At 42.5% G+C, this 22,555-nt stretch overlaps 1 protein-coding gene across 1 annotated transcript; it reads left to right on the top strand.

Moving 5' to 3' along the window:
- The first annotated feature begins 2,014 nt into the window (after positions 1–2,014).
- On the top strand, positions 2,015–19,428 carry Ntmt2 (N-terminal Xaa-Pro-Lys N-methyltransferase 2). Its single transcript, XM_015491847.2, has 4 exons — positions 2,015–2,706; positions 11,447–11,622; positions 17,242–17,491; positions 18,193–19,428. The coding sequence occupies exons 1-4, from the start codon at positions 2,454–2,456 to the stop codon at positions 18,462–18,464; spliced, it is 951 nt and encodes a 316-aa protein (XP_015347333.1). The 5' UTR covers positions 2,015–2,453; the 3' UTR covers positions 18,465–19,428.
- Positions 19,429–22,555: the final 3,127 nt, after the last annotated feature.

Here is a 22,555-nt window from a genome sequence, read left to right as displayed (position 1 = left end):
TCCTGAGAGCAAATAAGAGAGAAGGCGAGATGGTGGTGTGAGGACAGGGGGAGGGAAATAAGATGCTGAAGGCAGTCTTTATATAACCTCATCTGGAAAGCCACATCCTGTCACTTGTGCCATTTATTATCCTTTAGAGTTGAGCCAGTCCGTCCAGCTGGACTTTCTTCAAGGAGGGGGTGGCAGAAAGGCATGAACAAAGAGGCAGGAGGAAGCAAGGGTTTTTAGGTGGGGATGAAGACTTCCTACATTGAAAATCTAACCCCTAATGTGATGGGATGTGGAGATGATGCCTTGGGAAGAAATTAAAGAGATAAGGATGGAGCCATTATGGGTGGGCTTTTAGAGAGACCAGAGCTTGATTTCACTCTGTTCTCCGCCATGTGAACATACAACAAGAGGAGGGCCATTTGTAAACCAAGAAGAAGGCACTCGCTAAACATGGGATCTGCCTCCACCTTGGTCTTGGACTTCCCAGCTTTCAGAAATGTGAGAAATAAATGTTTGCTGTTTAAGTCCCCCAGACTCTTGTGATATGTTACAGGAGCCTGAACTGACTATATAGGGGTCGTCTTAGAAGATGCTGACAATAATGTGTGATTTATATGGCTTGTACACGTGTACATTCAGAGAGTCGGAGAGTGCACAGGGTACGGTGCTAACAGCACCTTTTCTACTAGGAACATTACAGGAGTAAAACAGTAGTCATGGTCCCTGCAGGCAGCAAATGACAATCACAAGTAGGTAATGTGAGCTGGATCACCAAGAACTACTTCCAAAGAAAGGGGAAAGTCTAGGTAAATCACAAGACATTGAGTTCCTAACAGCCTGATACAAGAATTTTTGAGATAAAACTCGATTCTCTACTTCTGCTGGCACGTGGGGTCTGTGTAAGTTTGGAGACCTCTAGCAGCTAAGAAGTGTTATAGCTGTCAAGAGTAGGCCCCAACAGCTCACCGTCAACTTCTTTTTTGGGTTCTTACCTCCTGGAACAAGATGATGAGTGTAACCGAAGGATTTACTGAAAAACGGAAGCAGGAACAGAACTCTTGCAGTGCAAAACAGAGTCCCAACAGCTGCTTTCTCCATCCACGGTGCGCTAGGAATTTATATAGCAATTGGATTACTGCTATTGGTGCAAACCTATGCTAATTAGAGTTTAGAAAGGTGCTAATGCCGTTGGCCAATTCTTGAGTCCCGACTTCCATTCAGCCCCACTTCCATTTTCTCCACGCAGGTCAGGAAGTGGGAGGTTGAGGTGGCCGGGTGGTCTGTGCTCCCGGGTTCCGGGCTGCAGCGCTGCGTGGAGCAGGCTTCTGCAGCAGGCGACTGTACAGCGCCCAGGCCTGGTAGCCCAAGGGTGACAGGTCGGCGCATCTTGGCTGGCCTGGGCTCTGGGCTGCGAGCTCCACAGGCCAGGGCGTGCTCGCGCCTGTGTTCCAACCCACCCGGCCGCCCCTCTCGCTGCTCCAGTCTCCTGCGCTCCTCTGCATCTTCTCCGCAGGGAGCAGAGGCCTGCTCTGCGGCTTGCAGGTGGACAGCCATGTCACTGACACTCAAGCAATAAGGAGAAAGGATCGGAACCAGGAGAGAGTATTTGCATGAGCAGACCCCAGCAGGAGATAGCTATGCCTTTCTGTTAAAGCATGTGGTGAGCCTATGGCCTCTCTGCAGGAAAGGTGCCAAGGGGACTGTCTACGGCTGAACCCAGCTAGGAGGCAGAGTAGGGTGTCCGCTGATGTAGTCTGAAGGTCAGCCTCCTGGGCACAGAGTGAAGTGAAGGGTGGAGAGTAGGTATGGAGGGACAGAGAAGGCAGTCCAGAAAACAAATGCACTCTGGAGGAAATCATACCCACATTGGGCAGAGAGGCCTGTGGGTAGGGTTGTTTAGAATAAATGCAAGAGCTTGCTGATAGAGCAGGGTATCTGACATCAAAACAGGCTTTCAAATAATTGCATCTCTTGAAGAGCCTTAAAAATATGAAACACATATCCATCTCTATGAAGTGATTTGGGGAAAATTGTACTGATGAAAGGAATCTGAGTGGCTAAGATGACTTTGAAAGGGACCTTGTAACTTGAGGACGCAGTGTTCCAGAAGGAGCAATGGAAATCAGGGAATAGGATCTCCTGCAAAATATTCACAACTCTTTGAAATGGAAATTAGGCTATTTCAATTTAGGAATCAAATTAAAGCAAATATTCAGGGTGTTGGCAGGCTGTACTGGAGCCTGTTTGAAGCAGCAGCTAACGAAGGGAAGCGTGCTTTTCCCCAGATGGAGCAGGATCTCATGCAGCCTGTTTTCATCTTAGCACCTGCTGGCTTGGAGTGGTGTCGCCCAAGCAATCAGAGGGAGTCTGTGCCAGGAGCCTGACCTCCCCACGTTTGCTGCCCTTCCCCCACACCCCATGACAGACTGTCCTGATATAGATGGACAGGGGACTGGTTTAAAATGACAGTCTCGAGTTCTTTTAGGAAGAGAAGGCTAATTCAAAGAAACAGTCAGACAAGCTTTCTTTCTCTTCAGAAGTCGTCATTGCCCCGCTCCTCCATGGCCCATCTGGGAGCCCATTTTGCCTTTAGATCCCGCTGGCAGAAGACCGATGGTGAACTCTGCCGGCACAGCATGTCCTTCATCCTTCACCGAGCCATTCGCAATGACTTCTTTCAGAGCTACCTCTACCTGCTGGAGAAAATTCCCCTGGGTAAGTGAGTCAGAGCTGCCAGATAAGGGACAAGGAATGACTGAAGGGACAATATGAGGTTGTGGGACACCTGGAAGAGACACTAGAAGGAGGAAAGAATTGCAGCCAGTGTCCAAGGGATGACACGTTTCAATGACATTCTTGTACAGAGAGGCAAAGATCAAGTGCCGGTTGATAAGCAGGACTCTATTTTGGGCTTTCCGTGCACCTTCAGGCACAGTGATATGCTTCTGTCGGTGTCAGCTGCCTGTACTCCAGGCTCATAGAAACTCACTTCTTGAGTTTTGACAGGTCATTTTAATATTTGCAAAAGTTTTGAGGGAGACAAACTTGGTAACTCAAAGATGAGAGTGTATTTATATATGTATATGCACACATATATTCAAGAGTATATACAGTAAGAATTAAAAAGAGACTAAACAATAATAGATGAAAATGTGCTTGGTGTGTGTGCATGTGTGCGTGCGTGTGTGTGTGTGTGTGTGTGAGTGTGTGTGTGTAATCCACTCTGGTCTTCCTGAGTCTCATTGGAGAGCCTAACAGGAGAACATTTTAGATTGGTCTTTGAATATTAAGAAGAAAACCTGGGCAGTCATCTGATTCCATTTTCGTGATTTCCTCCAAGTTTCAGGGATTCTGAGAGTGGAGCAGTAAAGAGCTTATCTGCTTCATCGAGGCTCCTGTTGGCAGCCTCTGTGCAGGTGGTTACTTCAGGGCACTCCAAACTGCCTGGAGGAGGAAACAGCTTACAATTAGAGTGAAGGGCCACCCCCCACCCACGCCCCTTCCTTGGTTTATATTTTCTCCCAAAGAAAGCAGGAGCACTGTGTCTCAGCCCCAGTCTGTTTTCTTAAGGTTGTGTGAAAGCCCCATTGTGCACGGGATGTGGTCAGGGTTTCCAGCTATGGAAAGGGCTACATAATTCTTTGTATTACATTCAATAAACTACATGTTGGTAGTCGACCAAAGTCTCCTTTTATACCCCCGTTTCTGAGGAATCATTAATTCTAGACATATAAATACCTTCATCTCGTATTTATAGAGCTTTCTCATCAAAGTGTTTACTCATCTGACTTCATTTGATTATCATAGCTATACATAGATAGGGTAAATATTACTATTTTTTCTTCTCATTTTCCCATCTCCTTCTCCAATTTTATTTTATTTTTCCAGCAAGGGAAAGAAAGTTCAGAGATGATAAGGTCTAATCTGGAGAGAGCAATACCAAAGCAAAATCTGAAGCCCAGGGCTCTTTCTGCTAGATCACCCTGCCACAAGTATTATTATTATTATTTTACACATATAATATATCTCATCTGTATCCAAATGGGAAGACGAGAAGGTGATTATGTCCTGGTCCCTCTATATATTGACAGCATTGCTTTCCTGGGGCTGTACCCCAGTAAAAGCAGTTTGGTAGCTGTGGTTGTGTTAGAATGGATAAAGCTATCAATTATAACCAAGAAGAGACTCACTAGAGGGCAGGTGATGGCCACACTTTAAAAATAATTACTAGAGAGAAAAAGAACCTGTTTTTGCAAGTAATGGAAGGTGACTTAAGAACAGAACAATCTCTAGGAAAAATTGGATGACGATTAATTTGGGACAAGTAGATTGTAATTTGTATTTGGCCCTCATCCTTTTTACCCAATATAATCCTTTTGATTTTATGGTAATTTTGATTTTGTCTGTTTTTCTCCTTGTGAAAGTGCTGATGTTTTGCCAATAATTTCTAATCTTTTTTTAAAAATCAATATTTTGATAAAATATTCCTTGGAAGGAATAACAAAGGAAAAAATTAAAATTTTCTGCTTGGGATTAGATGCAGGGTCCTCTTCTTGTCCTGTCCTCTTTGTCACACCATTGGCTTCTGAGACACTCTGAGGGTATCTATAGTGTTCCATGACAGTTTGAATACCATTAGACTATTCCAAGCCAAAGTTGATTTCATATGCCTTAGTTTCCATTTTCCGTGAATGAACACTGCTTTATTTTCTCTAACTGATAGTTCAGCCTAGGCATTATTTTCCCTGAGAGCCACTGAGTGAGCCCTACCCACAGTATCTCTGATGATAGACATGGAGGACTCTATTAGTTGGTAAGGACTAGGCTATACTGCAATAACAAAGGAAACTGACATCTCAATGGCCAAACACATCCACTCCTGCTTCGTCACTTCAATATGCATCATTGTGGTGGGCAGGCTGTATTCCACTTAGGCATGCAGGAATCCAGGATGATGGAGTCTCCATCAGCTACAGCATCGTAGTTAATGAGGCAAAGGGAAAGAGCAGCTGAAAGCTTATCTACTCACTTTCAATACTTTGACCCCCAAAGGAGGTATATCACATCTGTTTGGAGTCCACTGCTCAGTTCCATGGGATTCTGTATATTTTGTCATTCCATGTTTCCGCTACAAGGAAGAAACTTGGCTCTTTAGAGATGGAAGCATCAGATGCTTCATAATCAATTCAGGTATATTCAATGTAAGAGATATTTTATGGAATTCTTATTATTGTAAAATTTACTGTGCACTGGGCAAGATTCAAATATTAATAAGACATATAATTTCTCTTTTTTATGGTTTTATAATCTAATAATGGAAGCAATCCTACAAATTTATTTTATTTATTTATTTTTAAATTTATTCTCAAAATTTTTAAATTAAGGGTGCAAGGAAGGCAAACTATCAGCTCTCAGAATAGATGAATAGACTTTTTCAGTTTTTTCTTCTCATGGCAGAGCCTGAATGTTCAGAAAGGAATCCTCTGGTGAGTCCCATCTGCCAGTATGAACTTATAGGCAATTAGAAGTCTGCCCTACCCAATTAACTCTCTTAATCCTTGTGTTTGGTCTTAGGAGGTTATAACTGATATTTATGGGATGTGTTTGCATATACTGGTTCCTCTATTGGACTCTAGTTCTCATGAGAGTGGAGGATCATCTGTTTTTCTGTCTTCCAGGTCTGTGTATTTAGCATTTACCATAGTTCCTGGAACATAGAAATAACTCAGTATATATCTGTTATATGAATTAAATGGCCTCATACTAACAATTAATTGCAGATACTGAAGTCCTGAGTTCACATTCTTGCACTGTTACTAGTGGAGAAGTGAGCTCTGTCATTTTCTAAAGTCTATGTGCATCATTTTCCTCAAAAGTGTCGGAGGAAGGATTAAATGCCATATATATGTGAAAGTCATCAATCTTCAGTAACTATTAGCTTTGCCCCTTTCTTCCCCTGAGCCAGGCCTTTTTTAAAGTCACCATGTAGCCTTTTCTGGAACAGACATTACCAAAGACAATAAACTTAATTCAATATATGAGAGTTTGCAGGCTGGAGCGGATATTATGCTTTTCAGGTTGGAAATAAAACTTAGCCGGCTGAGATGCTCCCTCCCCTGCTCTGCTGAGGTGTTTTAGATTTGGCTTCCCCTACTCTTGATGATTTCAAGACTTCATAGAAATGAAAATAAAGCCCTTCTTTCAAAAAGGTTGGGGAACCCCTCCTGGAGAGTCTGCACAGAGAGTTTGTTGTTTGCGGTAATTATGGAAAGAACTGCGGCTAACCAGACCCTTTGACTCCTGCTTTCCTTCTAACCCCCCACCCCGCCTGGGCCAGGCAGCCAGTCTCACTTTAGCCCGCCCTGTGGCCATGTTCAGTCATGGGGGAATTTGCTGACCATCCCTGGCTGGCTTCAGAGACTCATGGAACAGCAAATACATTGGTACTGAAAGTCTCCAATGGATGATTCTGCATTGCCTGTGACCAAAACAGAATTCAGGAAAAGGGACACACACTTATCACTATTTCCGGTGTTTTGCATCTACTGTCTCAGTTCACCTTCACAACATCCCTGTCGGTGTGCTGTTATTTTCCACATCTCTGTTTGAGGAGCACAGGGGAGTGAGGTCATGTGCAAGAGAATCACGGTGGTGAGAGCAGAGCAGGTCTAGAACCCAGGGGGCCACCGCAGACTCGTTGTTAACCACTACTCACACCACCTCCCAGTGTAAGTGGAAACGTGACAAATGTGGGCAGCAGTGAAAGTGTTTCCATAGGCTTTCATTTGACAAGAATAGAAGATTCTACATTTTATCCACATATCCACACTGTGTGAAATGCCTTTCCTTGTAACTTTTTGCTAACCCAAATAAAATCATCCTTGGTGGCTGAGGTCTTTTGGAATCTTTCCCTAACTGCTCCTACTTGCAGGCATCTCTGATCCCCCAAGACTACTAGTGCTTGTACCATTCACTGGGCACGTAGTGATGTGTAACTCAACTGCCCCTTTCTAGTTTGTAATCTCCGTGAGAGAGGGATTGGGCTTTGTCTTCTGTTTCTTGAGGGTTGTATTGGTGCTTTACAACTAAGTCATAGATGAACCGACTCTTGCTGAACATCCTCTTGGATAGTCACCTTTCCTAGAAATTTCACAAAATCCTTTTTCTCTTTCAGAGCAAATGAATGTGTTCTCTGTTTTTGTCCTTGGGAGTTCAGTTTGTAATGTAGGTCAAGAAATAAGTATCATGTTGTACCAAGGAATAATAGTGTCTAGTCTCTGTCTTAGAGTACCCCACGTTTCACAAAGGCATTACAATGCTACAAGAACAAGCCATTACATGCATTTCCATATTTAAAGGCATGGCTGTTGACCGATTGCCTTATCTGAGTCAACATGCACAGATATCAGAAGGGGAGAACTTGGGACTCCCTGTGACACCTCATATATCTTTTTTAGTGAAATGCACCTGTCAATTCGGTGAAAATGAGAACCATAAAAGCCCACCTACTGAGGCTGACACCTGCTGAGCTTGGCATTCACTTGTGGTCTAAAGGATGCTGGCATAATGGACCATTCCCATTTCCAGATAAAAGGTTTTAATAGACTGCACCAACTAGTGGACTTAAGCAGGTGATGATGAGTGTGGCTGCTTGGAGCTTTGCTTGGATAAAGGAGAGCCCTGGACTGTGGCTTGTCAGGGGCCCCAGAGCAGCAGCATTCAACCTTGGGCAGAATCTGGGAGCTGTACTTTTCCAGCATGATTTTTGTGAGATATCCAGAATTTGTAACAGTCACATTATTAGGATGGCAATGCCTGCCTGTTTTTGACATCCTTTTGGATTTAATAAGCATTTACTGAGCTACCTGCTATTTACACACACTTTACCAATTGCTAGGAAGGGGGATTGGTATAGGCCAGTAGTTCTCTCTGTTTTTGAACTGGGGGATCCTACTTCTAATGTGTTCCCTCAATCAGTAGCTAATTTGTATATAAAGTGGCAGAAGCCTTCTATATTTGTTAAAACTTCTTAAAGATTTGTATTTTTAAAATGACTTTTTCTCCTGCTCTTCGTCCCTACTCTGTTCTTAGTTACTCTCTTTATATCAAAGGGATGAGAGGTGGGAGGGAAAGGGAGAGAGAAGGGAAATTGCATGGTAATAGAAGGAGACCCTCAGGGTTATACAGTGGAGGAGGTAGAGAGAGAGGAGGGGAGGGGAGGGGAGAGGTGGGGAGGAGGGATGGTGGAGGATGGGAAAGGCAGCGGAGCACAACAGACACTAGTATGGCAATATGTAANTAAATTAAAAAAAAAATAAAACTGATCAGAAAAACATTAACCTAGGTCTGTATGAGCTCAAAAAATAAAATAGAACTTTATGATGTGGAAAAATGCAATAATAAAATAGATGTTGAAAAAAGAAAAAAAAAATAAAAAAAAAAATAAAATAATAGATATTGCTTTTCAAAAAAAAAATAAAAAAAAAAAATAAAATGACTTTTTATGCACAGTAGTCGACATGTGTGGGGGAGATAGCAAGTAATATTGTTAGTCTCCAGAAAATGGCATACCTGGATGCGGATTCTTGCAACTCTTGCAGCAAATTCAAGGTCACTGAGGGTTCAAATATGGCTCCAGTGTGCTTAAGTTGGAAAATGCTGGTGTAAATCCAAAGATGGAACATAGTCACAGTGATATAAGTGGTGTTTATTGGATTTTTAACTTTTAAAATCAATTTTCAATTGACTCTTGAATTTAAGTTGTTCAGTTTAGAAGCAATTAATACACTAGTTGAATATCACAATTTTGGGATTATCTAAAGAAAAATGTTGTTAGTTAAGGTTTAATAGATTTTTTCTTTGATTTCCTCTTCTCAAAATTATCCCATATTTTGCTTTGCTTCATACCATGATCATAATATTTTTGAATCTAAGTGTTTTGCTTAGAGTTTTCAACTGCTTTTTAAAAATTTTTGGTGATTGATATAAAAACACATCTTCCTTAGAATAATACTGATGTCTCCTTGCTTTTTGCCTACTCTCTCTATTGCCTAGAATCCAGTCTTTCTCTTGTAATGTAAACTGATTTCTTTCCAGATTTGATAAACAGCTGTCATTTGGGTATTCCTGGGTTAATTACATCACCTTCATCATGCGTCTTCTCTTGATTTTAACCCTAATTGGTCTAGAATATAACTTCAAGAAACTTCGGAAGGATGAATCCATGGGAGGTAAATATTCTTTTGATAGTTTAACTGGGTATTAAAGTTATTTTCAAAATAATTTTTCTTCAGAGTATTGATGGCATTTTATCATTGTTATCTAGCATTTCTGATAAGATTTGTGGTATAAGCCTGGTCTCAGTCTTTTGAACATAGGATTGTGTTCTCTAAGATACTAATTACTTATTGTTTATCAAAAATTCAAATATAACTGTGAGTACTATATTTTAATTTGCTATATCTGGGAAAAATTGAAGATCAACCAATTTTACCCCTCAAAATGGCTTTAGGATCTTATTATTATTCTTTCTGTTTTGAAATTTCTTCAGGACAAATGTAAACGTTGCTTTTTCAAAAAGCTATACTGCTCAACACTTGTTGGATCTTATAATCTTTTTCAGTCTGGAAAGTTTTCTTCTAGTATTTGTCTTTAGTTGCTCTTGTTCCTCTATTTTATTAATTTCCTTTTAAAACAATTTTATCTTACTTAGCTTGAATTAAGTCTTTGTAGGTTTATACATTTGTCTTTTTACTTCTGTTTTCATATCTGTCCTTCTGTTTTATGTTCTGGAAATGTATCCAATATTCCAAAACTTTAATTTCTAAGAATTCCTTTTTATTCTTTGAATTATCATTGTCATTTTCTTTTTTGGATCTTACCTTGGACTGATGAATGCACCTGTTCTTATGTTTCTTCAAAGACATATGAGATTTTGGTTGTGTTTTGACTTAAATTCTTATCCACTTCTTGAATCACTTCTATTTCCTTTTGGGTCAATTTTGATGATTTATCTGAATCTTTTTCTTTCAGGCTGACATTTTACTCTCATGAGTTTGGAGATCATTGTTTATCTACATGTAGGAATACATGACAAGGTAATGAATAAGGTTTCCTCTGCTGTGTAATCATCTCAAAAATAGAAAGGTGACATGAAACTCCACACGTACAGGTAGCCCTTATCAAACTCTGATGAGTGTGAGGCGTGTGGAGTCTTTTACATGCTAAAGCAAGTAGAGTTCTAGGATTCTGGTGCTAAAAGCTAGTTTAGTTTTTCCTAAGCAATTTATTTATTTTTGTATTTTTAGAGAAGAGACATATTTTTCCATGGTGAAGGCAGATGTATTGCCTGTTGTGTTTAAGCGGTGCATTTGTCCCCTCACCTAGTTGTTCTGTAGATAGGCTTTTGATTAATTATTATTTTTTCAGCTTTCACTCCTATTCTTACACTTTCCTCTGATTGGCTCTAAATCTGGAATGTAATTTCCTCTTGCAACTATTTTGATGTGCAAATTATTGAGCTTTATTCTATCTGACTTTGCCTTCCATAAATTCATTGAAATCATGAATCCATCAGTGATCCCCTCTTATTTTCTTCACTAAGTGGATTGACTCTAGTTCAAAACTTCTCGGGGAGTATTGGAGGCACAGAAAACAAATGTGTATACTTGGTCTGCAATCTTGAATTGAAAGTTCTTCCTTTTCATCCACTTTCAATCATTTCCTTTTGAATATCCTCTAATGAAAATATTTTATATCTGCATGGGTGAATTTTGGTTGTCAAAACACACATAAATGCATTCTCATTCATGGCTTGGAAGTTAGAGCACATGTTTTTCCAAAAATAAATGTCTTAAAATAATACTTTGTGTGTTTTGAAATAATGAAATGACAGTGTGCCTATGGTACAGAATAGCTGCTCAATAGATATTGTTTCTTTCTGCATTTTATTTTCAGAAGGTAGAGCTCAACTACATTTCTATAAGGTGGGTACAAAGACATATTGGGATATGTGTTGCTTTAAAAAGAAATGAAAATGATTTACCCCTGCTTTGTGATTAGAAGCAAGAACTAGTGAGAAAAATTATCATAAAACATTTGAACTCAGAGATAAAACTCACCATGAAACTGATGAAATTTTTACTGCAGCCAAAAAACTGTTAAACTTCAAAAACACAATGGTAACTGTGTTTATTAAATAACAGAGTTACTCATGAATGAAAATGTCACCTGTGATTGACAGATGAAATCTCCTGAGATCACAGAGTTTTAGAAGACTCACAGTATTATATAGCATGTAAGTCCCTGAACCAGAGCTCAAACCCAGATCCTCTGACTTCACTCCAGTGCTCTTTCTTCCACACACAAATTCACAGTCTTGAAAGAGGAATTTCAGTGCACAATAAGACTGAGTTGTTCTATGATATAATAACTATTAATAATGTTTCATTTGCAGTAAAGTTGTATGCCTTAACAAGCCAAGTCATCAATGGCGAGATGCAGTTCTATGCTAGAGCTAAACTTTTCTATCAAGAAGTGCCAGCCACAGAAGAAGGCATGATGGGGAACTTCATTGAACTCTCCAGCCCAGATATCCAGGCCTCTCGGGAATTTCTTAGGAAATTTGTTGGGGTGAGTTATCTAACTGCAGCTTGATGAGAGGGCAAAGTCCCTGCCAATACCGAGCTCAAGTGCTTCTGTGTGGTAAATTTAGTCGGGTTAAAGCCGTGGGCTCAGCTGAGTTCAGCCTGTCTTAAGATGTTCACGAAGGATGGACTTCATCAGACTCCTGGCTTGTCCCACTGGACATTTTGCCCTCCTAGCATTAGCTAATCTTACATGCTTCAAGGGAAGGTGCTGCATTTGAGGATTAAGAAGACATTTCTTAAACATCTCAGCGATAAAAAGTTGACATCCAGATAAATAATGAGATATACCTTTGGGAACTTGGGTTGATTTATTGAATTTCCCATAATAACAAATTGGTTGTCGAAAAGAAATGTACGCTTATGTTCAGTTTAATAGTAAGGGTGGCAGAATCCCTTTGTATTATTTTTTTTACATAGTTCAGATTTCTCCTTGAAAGAACATGATCCCTTTGTAGTCTGGTTTGGGGTGAGCCTCCACTGCCCTATGTCCAGGTCCTGTGGAAATTGCAGAGTATAAGGGTCAAACCTTGGGCTCTACAGTCATTGAAGTCCTCCTACTTAATGCAGAAGCAATCCTGGGCTTGTTACTTAAATTTGTGACTCAGGCATGACCACAGAATCTGCTTCATAGAAGAATGTGAAGATCAAATGAGCTCACACATGTCAAGTTCCTGCTTTAGTTCACAAAATGAGTACCCGCTCCATCTAACTTACTGCTACAACTACTAACATGACGTCATGGAACGTGTTTAATAAGGAACTTTGTGTAGTTGTGAGAGTAGACTTCACCCACCCAGTAAAGCTGCTTTTGGTCCTACTGAGGATAAGACCATTTGCAAATGATGCTTGTTCCAATTCACTACAAAGTCATAGGTTTGCAATTCAGACCCCATTTTGTTCTGATAGAGGAAACATCGTGGATATTCAGTTTTGGAGTTAGGCTGTTGACCTACTTGGAAGCATGGTGTTGTCACTAGGTTTGTGTCACTTCCAGCTCCTGGAGCACCCAGGTCCCAAGCCTGGTGGTAGAGAAAATGTGATGAGGGTGGAACATTTCCTGGGGCCAAAGTGTCTGTCTGGACCCTGGCTACAATCAGAAAGGACTGGGACGTGCAGAGACGAAGGTCAGGCCCACCACGTCAGTGTTTCTGACCCACTTCACGGAAGTCTTTTCTAAGATGGTCAGTCACTCTGCCAAGCACTGTAGAAGCTCTGTCCTCTTTCCTCTCCACAGCAGTTCTTAAAGTAAGGACTGTCCTAGCTCATTTTTATGGTTGTGGAAACTGAGGCTGAGAAGGTTAAATAAGTTGTCAAGGTTACACACTGGTAAGAGACAGAGCTGACACTAAGCCCAGCCAGATCTGTCTGACACCAAACCGCCTGCTCTTAACTCTGACATATTTTTTCCATTTGTCTTGCAAAGTAGAAAAATCCTTGCTTTTTTTCCATGGACCAGAGAAACCTCACCTCTCCAGTCTGGCCCAAAGCAATCGCTCCTGCTCGCCTGGTGGTGAGGCCGACTTTGATCCTGAAGCATTTCAGAAGCTTAGTTAGTAATCCAGCTGTCTTGTCACTCTGTGTGGAATGCCAAGCTGACCGCAGGGATGCTGGTCCTACAGAGCCCTTGAGCATGTCCAGGACCTGGGAAAGGAAAGCGTCTTGTGCTCGCGTGTTTATGTTGGAAAAGAGGCAGACTGCTCCTCTCAAATAAGAAGGAGCTCTTCTTAGCAGACAAGGCTCATTGTAAAGCTGTGACCTCTCACTAAGCACAAACACAGTCTTTTTTAAGGAATGATATTTTTAGTACTTTGACCTTAATAATCTGCTAAATTAGTATCCAGGTCAAGAAACAAGGACTTAGGGAATATGAGTATCTGACATGATTTATTCTTGTGTCAACCGAGAAAAGGCAGATTGTTTAATTCAGAGTTTTGCTTTCCTTTCAACACCCAGTGACATGGGACAGTGGGAAAAGGTGTTTAATCTACTCACAAACGTATTTACTTTAGCAAATAGACAAAGGGTATCAATATGACATCAGTGGCATAACTGATAAATTTCCTCAGGTTTAGATGTCTATGGAGGGGGAATTCATTTTTAAAAAATCAGTATTTGATGACCTTTTTTTAAAAAAAAAACATTTCACAGAGATCGGATGACTAAAAAATCACAATCTAACTTGTTGTAGTTCGTTTCGTGTGTGTGTGTGTGTGTGTGGTGCTAGGAGTTGAACCCAGGACCTCACACATACTAGGTAAATGCTCTACCACTGAGCTATACCCCAGCCCTTTTTTTTTTTTTTTTTAAATTTTTTATTGTTGGCTGTTCAAAACATTACATAATTCTTGATATATCATATTTCACACTTTGATTCAAGTGGGTTATGAGCTCCCATTTTTACCCCAAATACAGACCCCAGCCCTTTTTAAAAAAACAAAAATATTTTTGAGACAAGGCCTCACTCGGTGGCCCAGGCTGGCCTTGAACCTGGGACCCTTCCGCTGCAGCCCCAGTTGCGGGCATTCCAGGTGTGCACCTCTGTGCCCCGTTATTTCATGGATTTTAAGCAGTGCCAGGAAGTGCTTTGACTTTAGTTCTAGATTCTTCTGGATGAGCTTAAAGTAATGTTCTTTGAAACGACATACAGAGGCAGAATCAGAAGTAACATGAGAGCGCTAGTTGTATTTTACTGTTCTCTATGAATCCATAAATGAAAGAGAGTATATTAAATGAAAATGAAAATGCCAAAATATCTCGTTCTGAGGTTGTGCGTTGTACAAAGCTCTGGCCACATTCACCAAGGGCATCAGATTCCAACGCGATCACAGCGTCTGCAGCCACAGTGTCCAACAGCAGAGGTGCAGTCCCTGAGCTCAGGCTGTAAACATTCCTTCTCAGAGGAGCTTCCTGTGAATGAGACGTTGTGCCAACCGTATCACATGAAGCAGAGTAAAGAATCAGGCGACTGCACCGGAGGCCTGGTGCACAGCGTCTGGGAGAAAGACAGCCTGTGTGTTTGTAAACGACAACAGTTTCAAGAATCTCTGCTCAGATTTCACGTACTAAATGGATCTCACTACTTAGAGGATAACCATCTCCAAGGAAGGTTTATTTCAAACATTTTGCCTCAGTTTCTTTGTGTGAAATAAAGGAATTAAACACGTGATTTTAAAGCCCCGGGGTTTTAGTGAGATTCTGAAGGGCTCCTTGGAGAGCTGTGGGAAGGTGGAGTGGCAGGGCTCCGCCTCCCTTGAACCAGAGCAGCCTCCTGTCTCTCTATTCATGGAAAAACAGATGTTCACTTGTTCTAGTCAAATCCTCTGACATGGATCTCTAAGGTCTCTCGGCTTTATTGCTCCGTAGCTCTCCTTCTGAAACCACCTGCCCCACTAATGACAGCAACATGACCAGTAGACTCATAGAGCCAAGTAGCTAGGAGATAAATTTGTAACGAGAATTGCTGATTGAGCACATACATTTCTAGTAAAGTCATTTCTAGTAGCTTAAAGTAATTTCCTTATACTTTATCCCATCTTAGGAAGTTACTCAGAAATGCTGCCTTTACAATGCTGTGTATGTACAGCACAGACCTTTAGTCTGGGCCTTTTCCTGAATTCATTTAGTTCAAATCATCACATCTGAATGAAGAAGGCAGCGGAGCACAGCAGAGATGACCAACAACACGTGGCTGAGCACCACCACCTCCCCTTCCTGTCCTCAAGGCAGACACCACTCATCACTGTAGATCCCTTTCCTGCTGAGTCTGGCCGAAGCCTTAGTTATTCTGAATATAGCATTGCATAGACTCTACCAAGGGAAAATGCTTGCCAGTTGAGGTGATGTCCTAATGTTCCTAAAACTGACTCTGGATTCAGGCAGTTCCTGTTCAAATTCAGTTCTGCCATATATTGGGAACCTGAGTTTTCTCATCTACAATGTGTTAGTCAGATTTTTATTACTCTGACCAAAATACCCAACAAGAAAAACTTAGAGGAGGGAGGTCCACGGTCACCCAAGTCCATTGCCCTGGGCCCAAGGTGAGGCGCAGCATCATAGCCAAAGGGCTTGGGGGAGGAAAACTGCTCATGGTAGCCAGAAAGCACAGAGAGCAGGGAAGATGCCCCTGCCAGGGCAGCCCCCAACCACCCACATCCTCCAGCCAATCCCACTTGCCTACAGCTACCATCTAGTCAGTCCATTCAAACTAGGATGGACTAGGTTACAGGTTTTATAATCCAGTATTTCACCTCTGAATATTCCTACACTAACAAGAGCTTTTGGGGAACACCTCATATCCAGAGAATAACATTACAACAATAATCATCTAATGGAGTGAGTATTATGGAGTTATAATTATTATAGATACAGTTTGCTACATGTAAACATCAACTTATGATGGTCACTATCCCATTTGAAAAGAAGCTATGATTGCTATACTTTTTGTTCTTCATTGAACCTTTCTAACATAAGGGGAACATTCTGGATGGAATGGAAGGCATATTTTTTGATATTTCCTCTGTACTACATCTGTGATCCAGAGCCAAAGGTTTTTATTTTACCCTTAATTCCTGAGAAATCAAGAATTGGCTTTCTTTTTAAGACCTTTGTTGGTAACTTCACACATCTTGTTACTGTGATTTCTAGCACAAAACCTATTTAGCATCCATCCCAATTATGTCCAAATAATTTAGACCAGCTGACTCTTCAAAAATCAGAAAACTTTTTAAAAAAATTTGTATAGAAGCAAGTTGGAGAAAGTTTGCATTGGCTAACTTCCTGCCCCCACCACCTCCTCAGCCACTCACCTTCAGTTGATTTAATTCACAGACTTACTTTTTAAAAAAAGTTCCTGGTAAACCTGATGCTTCTGGTGCAAAAAGCGGAACACAATTTTTAGCATCAGAGGGGACTGCTGAAATTACCCTTCATTCACAGCAACATGCCGGGTGCCATCAGGGCTGGATTTGAAATAAAATCCTGGCCAGAGAATGGGACAATTGCATTTCCCAACTAAGGTCCCCAGATTTACCCCCTAAATCCAGTTTAGAAAAAATAAAATTTCAATTATCCCAGTATGAACTGGAATGTTTTCATGGAATGAATTTTTAAAGTAATTTTAAAACTCAAGAGAGACTCTCACTGTTTGGCTCCTCCCCCTGCCCTATTTTACAAAGTAATCACCTACAGTGCTGGTCCCTTTAGCTGTAGGTTTAACCTAAATTGTAGATACGAAAATTCTATTTTTATAGAGCCAGGGTTGGCTCATTTCTTGGGGAGAATTACCAACTGCTTAAACCTTAGATATTATTTTAAAATAAAATAAGTTTGCAATTCTTTTAAACACCCATATTTGAGTAAAATAAAGTAGAACTAGAAATGTCTGGATTTGGGGGGGGGGAACAATGAAATATTCTGTATCTTGATTGTGGCAGTGGGTACTTGGCTATTCACATTTGTCCGAACTTGTTGAATTGTTCACATAAGTTGCACATTTTACCCAATAAAGTCGACACAAATGCAGCTGGTCTAAAGTGGTGATTGGAGTGTCTGAGGCTCGGGGTGAATCCCCTCCTTGAGAGTCCCACAAGGCATCTTCCCACAGGGGCCCGGCAGAGCTGGAACCGGCTGCGCCCTGGACTGTGGCTCTGGGATAGGAAGGGTGAGCAAGCACGTCTTGCTGCCGGTTTTCGACAGCGTGGAGCTGGTGGACATGATGGAGCCTTTCCTCCTTGAGGCCCAGAGCTACCTGCAGGTCAAAGCGGACAAGGTAGAGAGCTACCACTGCTACGGCCTGCAGGAGTTCACGCCCCCCTGCGGGAGATACGACGTCATCTGGATCCAGTGGGTCTCAGGTTAGTCTCGTGTGGCCTGGCCTCTGCCCTCCCCGCTTCTCAGCTGCACAAGACAGACGTGGGGCTCACAAGCACTCGAGGGGCGTCTTCCCTGGACTCCTGTCGAGAGCAGTTAGCTAGCCCTGGGTGTCACGAGAACCCCACAGTCCCTGCTCCCAGATTTCTCCCCGTGTTCTCTGTACAAGCTGGACGGTTCATCCCCACCCACGAGGATGGAGCAGGTGTCCTCACAGCAACAACCTAAATCCTTGAAGAAACATAAATACTTGAAGAGATTTAACAAGTGGGCCCCAAAGGGTTAATCCCCATATACTGGCAGAATAGTCATTCTTAGACTTAAATTCCGAGGAAACAAGACAACAGGGAATTAGGGGTGTCTGTGCGTGCACGCATGAGCACAGGATTCACTAAGGAGTGGCCGTGGAGTTGGGTTGGCCAAGGAAATTGGAGGGACTCATGGGATAGACACCAGTGTCTCTCTCATTCTTGTGAAGTAGGTAGGCCAGGTAGTATAATATGTACTTTAAAGACAGGGACTTGAGCAAAGAGGATGTGTGTTCTTCATCTAGATTTTCAAAGACTCCTGCAACTACAACGACTTGGGTTATTAAGTATTCTGTGACTGAGCCTTGCGTTCTTCCCTGCTCTCCTCCCTCCCCACTGTTTCATCCTGTTTCCCATCAACTGGGCCCCACCTGTAGGCTACCTGACTGACAAGGACCTTCTTGCATTTCTTTCCCGATGCCGAGATGGCCTGAAAGAAAATGGTGTCATCATACTGAAGGACAATGTGGCCCGGGAGGGCTGTACCTTCGATCTGTCTGACAGCAGTGTGACTCGGGACATGGACATCCTCCGGAGCCTCATTAGGAAGAGTGGGCTGGCCGTGCTGGGCCAGGAGAAGCAAGAGGGCTTTCCGGAGCAGTGCGTGCCAGTATGGATGTTTGCACTGCACAACCACAGACACTCCTGAGCGGCAGTGGGGATGAGCGCCTGCACTGGGCAGAGGTGCTTTGGGTCTGGGGAGCTCCTCCAGGGTGTCCCCGAAATGCAGACAGAGATGGAGAGAAGGGATGCAATGCACATCTGGAAATGACTGATGATGCTGTATGTACAGGTTTCACTAATGCAATAATGCACACACTGGTGTGCACAGGACGGTGGGCACACTCTGTGATGGTTGATGATGTCATATGTACAGGACTCACTGGTGGGATAATGCACACTCTAATGTGCACACAATGATGGGCACACGCTGTAATGGACATGTGCGGACTCTCCATGGGCTTTCTGAAAGATGGAGTGGGAACATCCTGAAAAACCCTATAAGAAACAGCTTATAGACACCTCACCTGTACAAGTGTGAATGAAAATAGAAAAGGAAACAGTACTTATGAATTCTCAACTCTCTTCCTCACTGATTGTTTGTGTAATAGAGTTGTCCAGCATGGGTGAGAGAAAGCTGACACCCGCTTCCTTGCCCTGGGGTCAGTTACTCTATTCTTCTTCCCTCCTTGATACTACTACTTCTCTTGAACAAACATCTCCCCCTAATTAACAAGGCACTGAGTAAATAATCTTGTGAAAACATGTCAATTAATTTTGTCTTTAGCCCTTCTCTTGGCTGAAAATGTATATGGTTTCACTTTCTATTTTGGGTCTCAGTTACCCAGTGATGTAATATGGGTGTAATTTGATAACAGAAGTCTGCATTACAGTGATGGGGAAGTGTCTCCTTTCATAGAAAGTGCTGTACTCTGAAGTTTCAGCCTAGAACATACAAGTAAATGTCATTGAAAATCTAATTTTAGCCACTGACTTCCAACACTGCCTGTTCCCTGCGGCTGCTCCTGGTTCCTTGATTGAAATGAAGGTGCACTGGGAAAAGAGGCATCAAAAGAAGTGGACAAAGAAATGGCCTAAAACCTAAAATTGAACTAGCTGGATTAACATAAGGCAGAGGGTTAATTTAAAGATAACCCGAAATCTTTCGAAAAGAAAAATTCTGATATTTATAAGCAGAATGTTTACATGTTCTTGCTCTTGTCTTTAAAACACTCCAATATTTTCATTGTAGAAGTTCATGTGTTTTGATATATGTTGAGTCTTCCATGAAATTCTGATAACCAATTAAAGTCAAGAAGGCCTACTCCTGTACAGCTAAGCTACCATAAACATCACATTCCAAGGCATGGCGCTAATGCAAGAGGAAGACTGTCCCTATAGAATCTTTACAGCTACCTGGGTAATTTCCTCTAGTGTGCTGGAAATTGGTGTCACTGCCTCTGACCTCGGCACCTCCAGGTATGGCCGTTACTCATTGTAGCCTGGAGTCACATACACGCAAGATGAGTTGGCATCTGTGTGTGGTGAGCAAGCCAGAGGCCAGACCGAGTCAGATGGTGAACCATTACCAGACAGCCTATGTGGGATAAAACGCGGGTGCTCATGCTTTAGCCCACTATGAGTTTTGGAGCTTTTCGGCCTGTCCTGGGAATTTTCTATTTCTTTTACACCAGCACGCTTTATTCTCTCATCTTTCAACTTGCTCCTTTTGTAGCACCGTTATATAACTCTCAGACCACACATTGCCATTCCATTTAAGCCTTCAGTGCTGGCAAGTGGCAGACACTCTGGTCTCCAAAGAACGAGATTAGAGTGGTGTGCCCACCTTTAGTTGGCCTCATATTTAAGCCAAAAACCCACCATAGGGATGTTTGGGGGTTTAGCCAATGTAGGCAAGCAAGTACAAAAGCTGAATTGGGCAGTTAACGAGACAATGCAATGGGTACATTGGTATTTCCCACGGGACTTTCCAGGTTGGCATAGTAGCAAGCAAGCAGAAGGGAAGTAGGTCAAAATGACCCTAGTTGAGTACAAGTTAGAGAATCGTTACTAACGTCTAGACAATCTCTGACAAGGTACATTGCCCAAGAAAAAGGGAAAGCAAAGAGAACAATTTTACACTGTCTAAGATTGCTATTTTGTATTGCCAAGTATGTTATGTTAGGTAACTATTAATGGGCACAGAGGCGGCGCTTTCCCATGGGAGAAGCATTTCTTCCATGTTACGGAGTCTCAGGCTAAAATGGAGTCTGTTTGGTCATTGCCCATATAGCCTGGCCCATAACAGCACCTAGAAGCTGCAGGTATGGCTGCAGGGGTACATCTGTGGGTGGTGACATCTGTGGGTGGTGAGCAAGCCAGAGGCCTTCTTTGTTTCCCTTCCTAAGTTGTTCCACTTAGATCTTTATTGCTCTGCACAAATCCCCCAACTCCACATCTATCCTTGATTTAATGGAGAAAATGGAGATTGGAAGTAAATTGTGTCAACACCACTGACCTCTGTATTTTTAGGAATAGGTACAAAGTACAGAGAGCAAGTGGTTTGAGAGGAACCAGAGCCAGATCACGGGATCTGAGCCTCATTGAGCATGTGGAGGCGTGGACATGCTACTCAAAGGACACACACAAGTTCTAGAAGGATGTAGGTGGGAGAGTGGTTTTTTCTGGCCTTGAAGGTAGATAGATACTGTGGAAAGAAGACATTTAGGTGACCTACTCCAGCTGTCTTCAGTCTAATTTAGGAAGACAAACTTGTGATTATCAGGACATCTGCAAGCCAGTGGCATAAGTGGTAGCCTTCACTAGTTCCCAAAAACCTGTCCATGTCAGCTGTCTCAGAATCATAGAGATTCCCAGCCTTCATCCCCAGGAGGGTTTGGTTCTAGGAAGTGGGATAATTTGTGTTTTTTAAATAAGCCCTCAGATTGATGCTGGGATTATTTTTGCTTGAGGACACTGGTGGGGAGGAGGTGTGGAGCTGGGCTCTTCAGAACCGAGAAGGACAAGGTAGGCAAGGGAATAGCTGGGTGGGGGAACCATCCTGCACACTGCTGCTCTTTATGGATTGTGTCACATGGAACCTGCCAGTGATTCCCCATCACCTGTAGCATGACTTCCATGCCTTTAGAATACCTTAGGAAGCCTCATGATCTGGCCCTGGTTTCCCTCTCCAGCCTGTACTACTGTACCCCTGCAGCTATACCTGACTGTAGTTCCCTGAAGGAGCCTGATATATGGCCCAGGACATTAATAGACATCACTTCCTCAGCATAGAATATATTGCATTATTTTTTCTGGCCCAGATTCCCTCGATGTTGCAGACTTCTGGAAATTCCCTTCACCCAGCGCCCAGCTGGTGGGGAAGTGCCCAGTTCTGTGCCACCCTCTGCTTACCCTGTCATAGACATGATCTCTTGGCATCATAATCCTCTGCTTACTGCCATTTCCTTGATTAAACCCTGAGCTCCTTGCAGGAGTATCTGTGATGAGAGTCTCCGTCTCTATCACAGGCCTCATCACACTGCAGGAACTCAAGACTGTTGTGGGAAGAAGGCAAGGTGATGTCAAAAGCAGATATGCCCAGGGCTGTCTTGATTTCTAGAGGCATCGGACAGGAATCAGCAACACAACAGGAAAAATCAAGGGCTTCTGAAGTTCCACGAGCAGGGGGCTATATGAGGCTATCCAGAACAGAGCAAGCAGTGAGAGCCAGGAGAAAATGTCCAGAAACATAAGGCCGGTGAGCTCAGCGGCCAGGCAAGAGTGTGGGGAGAAACCAAAGCAAGATCAGGTCCTGAGGTCAAATCCTGCTCAGGTGGGGAACCTTGCTTGCTATTTTTAACAGCATCCAACCCAAGGATATGGCCATCCCAGAGCCCGTGGTTTCATTAGGTTGATATACACTGGGTAAGAAAGACATGTTAAAATTAGGGGCAGATTATAACAGAGCGAATCCTAATCCTCACCCATTTCCCATAGAGCAACAGGTCCAGAGAAACTCGGTTATAGATAAAGTCAATCCTTCTGTGAATGTTGAACAGAAGTGGAAGAGGCTCACCTGTATACTTCACAGATAGATTAACTGCAAGCATGCCTGAGATTCTATATGAACTTTGCAGGACCCCTGGGGTTGCACAGTGATTCACGGATGGGTGCAGTATTCACCTGCCTCCTCTTTTAAAAATCGGAGTTATACCTCCTGAAAGCCATTGATGAGTA

The sequence above is a fragment of the Marmota marmota genome, unplaced genomic scaffold, assembly GCF_001458135.2.
Source record: "Marmota marmota marmota unplaced genomic scaffold, marMar, whole genome shotgun sequence".
Taxonomy (NCBI): domain Eukaryota; kingdom Metazoa; phylum Chordata; class Mammalia; order Rodentia; family Sciuridae; genus Marmota; species Marmota marmota.
The sequence above is the reverse complement of the archived record's forward strand: the minus strand, read 5'-3'. Positions and strand labels throughout refer to the sequence as shown.